Source organism: Plasmodium cynomolgi, chromosome 11 (genome assembly GCF_000321355.1).
Source record: "Plasmodium cynomolgi strain B DNA, chromosome 11, whole genome shotgun sequence".
NCBI classification, from domain to species: Eukaryota; Apicomplexa; class Aconoidasida; order Haemosporida; family Plasmodiidae; genus Plasmodium; species Plasmodium cynomolgi.
This window is the reverse complement of record NC_020404.1, coordinates 1,345,097-1,349,397: the sequence shown is the minus strand read 5'-3', so window position 1 is coordinate 1,349,397 and position 4,301 is coordinate 1,345,097. Positions and strand designations below refer to the sequence as shown.

General features: G+C 45.5%; 1 protein-coding gene across 1 annotated transcript; it reads left to right on the top strand.

The window, feature by feature from the left end:
• Positions 1-1,612: 1,612 nt before the first annotated feature.
• PCYB_113980 (hypothetical protein) lies at positions 1,613-2,337 on the top strand (the record flags this gene model as incomplete). Its single annotated transcript, XM_004223277.1, has 3 exons — positions 1,613-1,723; positions 1,855-2,034; positions 2,209-2,337. The coding sequence occupies 3 exons, from the start codon at positions 1,613-1,615 to the stop codon at positions 2,335-2,337; spliced, it is 420 nt and encodes a 139-aa protein (XP_004223325.1).
• Positions 2,338-4,301: the final 1,964 nt, after the last annotated feature.

Genomic DNA, 4,301 nt, shown 5'->3' with positions numbered 1-4,301 from the left:
TTCACTCATAATTAACAAACACAGCATTTATTCTATTCGGATGCATATTAAAAAAATTTATAGCAAAAAAAAAAAAATTAGCTAAAATGATAACCTGCCATTTTCGTGATCGCTTCGGTTATTCTGCATGGAGAGTAAAGAGAGGGAATCCTTTCCACAGGGAGGTCAGTGAAGGGGATCATCCTCCAAAGTAGAGATTGTCCCTTGTGGCGGTGAGGACTGATATGATGGTTACTACATGGGGAAGTACTCTCCCTAGGGACGCATGGAAACAAATGCTATCTGTTAATGCTTCCATGAAGGCAAATGCGGCGAAGGGAGACAAGCGGCAGGTGTAGTTACGTCCCCGCGTGGAATGCCAACCGGACGTAGCCATCTTGGGGGGAAGTGCCCCACGTGCGTCTTTACACTGAGCGGCCCTCTCATTTTTGACGATGCGGTTGGAGGAAATGCGCAGGTGAGCAAACAGGAGGGGCGACTAGCCAACAGAACGGACGACTAGCCAACAGAACGGGCGACTAGCCAACAGAACGGGCGACAGGCAACAGAACGGACGGCATCCAACAGAACAGACGGCATCCAACAGAACAGACGGCATCCAACAGAACAGACGGCATCCAACAGAACAGACGGCATCCAACAGAACGGACGACGAACGCCGACAATTCGCACCTTTTGATATGCCCCCCCACGTGGCATCCCGCAAAAAGAGGGGAAATTCTCTCCAAACCAGTTGTAATAATATTAACCCAGGTAAAAAAAAAAAATGCCATGTATTTATTCATGAGAAGGATAAACGGACAGGTTTGCATGCTGTGTGTTAAAACCCCAAAGGATACTTCCCTTTCTCCAATTTTGTATTAATTGCATCCCATTTGTCTCAGCCAAATGACTCACCTTTGGGCATAGCGGAGGGGGGGTCTCTATTTTCTGCTTTAACAAAAGACAACTGTACGGATATATGTATTGGTGAAAGTGGAAAAAAAAAAAAAAAAAAAAAAAAAAAAACTCCCCCTTGTGTGGCGGCCCAAATGACGTCCCCAAAAAAGGATTCAACATGCGAGGGGTGCCAGGAGGAGCAAAAAGACCATCAGTAGGATTGCGCGGGGAGCACCATTACGACAGCCAGCACAGCTGCCAATATAACAGTCTGCGTGGAGATGGAAGCAATTTTTTCCCTTTCCCTTCTCAAATAGCGAACCATTTTCCACAAAATCATTATGACAATTTTTAAAGCTGCCATTTGTATACTCCTACGTAATTATGTAACCTCCCCCCATACACTCCCCAAGTGTAAGTATAAGTGTAAGTTTTTTTTTTTTTTTTTCCATTTGCTCAACTGCACACGCAACAGCAGCACCTATTTTACTCGCGAAAACGTACCAAATCGGAGGAACAGAGATCAGCGCGAATGCGTGAATTTTAGGGAAAAAGGAGGAAGAGAAAAAAATTGCAAATCGGGACGGCAAAAAAAATGAAGCAAAACAAAATAAAGCAAAATAAAGCAAAATAAAATAAAGCGTTAAGGGGCTGTTTACACGGAAATGTTTTCCTCCAGTTTGACTCCCCCTTTTGCATCTCTCCCTTTGCTCCCCCCCCCACCCCTCCAACGATGGACCCTTCTTACCGCAAGCTGCGGACCGTTGAGCTGCAGAAGCGGAAGGTCACTCAGTCGAAGAACGCGTCCAACTTATCGGAACGGAAGCTGACCAATGTGTACGCGGTAAGGCAGGGGCGGGCGCGCGTAAAAAGGACACCAATCAGGCCCGCACGCCAATCAGGCACTCACGTCACCCACGCCAATCAAGCACTCACTCCAATCAGGCACTCACCCACGCCAATCCCCCCCCGCAGCCGAAAGACTTCGACGAAGACTCCACCATCGTCGTGTGCAACTTCCCACAGAAGACGACCATTAACGAGTGTAAAAATTTCATGCAGTGGATTGGACCAGTCATAAAGGTCGAGAAAATTCCGTCCTTCATGCAGGAAAACAATTACCTCGTTGTGTTTTGCAATCCGTACTTTGCCAAGGTAAGGCCTGCGTCTTGTTGCGACTGTCCCCCTGTACGCGCAGTGTGTGTACGAGAGTGGGAAAAAAGGCATCTCAACACGGAGTTACCCCCCCCATGACAAGTTACAAAAAAGGAATATGCACACCTCCACGCACACCTCGCCCACTCCCTCTCAATGGGACCCACTATGCAGGTCGCCCTCGAAACGCAACTTATATATGAAAACAAAACGAAGCTGTTTATCAGGCTAGTAGAGAAAAGGGACACCCTTTGGAAAAACATAAACGACATGATTTCGACGAACATAGGATTTTTTTCTTAATGGGCGGGGGGGGAAAAACACACACAGGTGCTCAAGTGTCAACTTTGATGATGAACACATAACGGCAGCGCAACTGTGTATACCCCTCTCCCTGAGTAAGGATGTACCAACTTTTTTTTTTTTTTTTTTTTGTCCCGTCCGAGTCAATGTTTTAAAAAAAAAGGATAACCATAAAATGCGCTGTACGTCTTTACATGAACGGACGAATGGGGATGTCCACATAGCTATTCCATTTGTGAGAAAAAAAAAAAAAAAAAAAGAACCTCCATGTGGGTATCATACTGGATGCACACCGAACTGACCGTTTAACGTTCCAACAGTTTCGCACACATTTTTCCAGTTACAACAAAACGGGGAGTTACGTTCAACGTGGAGTTACACTCAACGGGGTGCACTTCTTTCAGTCCATGCTCCTCTCACCCACTGTCATTTTTCCTCATTCGTAAAAGGACGAAATGCTGCACATGGAAAATTCACCCAAAGGGGATTGCAAAAAAAAAAAAAAAAAAAAAGTAAAGGGCATACCCATCGCACACACGACCGCGTTACTCGCTTCACCATTTTAGCCATGTGAATTTTCTCCAATTGAGACATAAGTGGAACAAACGGGTGAGGGAGACGATGAGACGACAGGTACATCCGCCTTAACTTTACGAATAAGAAAAAGGCATCGTAAAAATTTTATAAAAATGAATTCTTCCTAAATGTGCGGAGTGGTTAATGGGCAAGCCACTAAAGGAGTAATCATTTTTGCGTCGCCCCTCTGACTGATCGCTTCTATACTGCTATCATAAAACAGCGCATCGGGAGGAGGGGTCCCATTCTACCTCCCGTCCATCTAAAAACGGTAAAAAAGGCGAAACGAAAAAAATGTGCATACAGCTTGTTCAAAGCTAATCTCTCTCCTGCAAAAAAAAAAAACAGCGCGAAGAATGGTATGTATGAAGGAATGCGTGTATACGTGTTAACTGAGGGTGCTTGCACTAGCAGTTCAATCGCTGGAAAGAACAGAAGTAGGTGTAGGGTAGAGGGGGGGGGCAAAAATTCTTATTCATGCGCAAGTGCCATGGGGGGAATTCTCCACCAGGGTGGGTAGTTCCTCATGTAGCTGTTGATTAACCTGTTGAGGTAGCCCAACTATGACATGGCGATCTGAGGGGGACGGTCCCAGCTGTAATCTTCAAACACCCATCTCGCAGGAAGAACCACCTTCCCGACCAACCCAATACGCTTTGCTCGTCACGTGGTCAGAAAAACCACAACCAGGTTTCACAAACATATTCCCGAGCACCTATTAAGAGACCGACCCCCCCACACACATACCCCATCTCTTCCTGGCAATGAAGTTACGCAACCTTCGCGTTTACTAGAAAAAAGAGGCAAATCTTATAATAATTGCGATGAGTGCATGAAACGAAGTGGCGACGTGGAAACATCGTAGGTGTTCCCTTCTGTTCACGCTGACTCCCACCCATCCTATGTGGAGTAGTGCACCCACGTGAACCAGTTCACCAATTCCAGCAGTCAATCAAAACAGCTCTAGACAAACGATAAAAAAAAAAACCGTACAATAAATTGCAATTCTGACACGTTCTTCCATTTCGCCATAAACCAACACCCTAATTAGGTGAACCCCACAACGCTGCCCATCGCCGAGCGGAATCACTTTCGTGTTTAATGGCTTCTAGTGAAACCTTGTAAATGTGTAGTTTACAGTTTGGGAAAAAAAAAATAATAAAAATAATGTAATGTGATGTAATAGTACGTAGTAGGCGTGACGACAGGTGCAGCCTTCTATCCTCCCCCAGAGTTCACTTCGCATCTTTCAACGTAGCACAACACTCCACCTTTTGATTTCCAAAAGGGGCAGCCACACAAAGACAGCGAACAAACTACAGTGAGAGAAACAGATGGAGCACGAAGTGCCACACACAACGTAAGTTAATAAAGCGAATGTGTAAGGG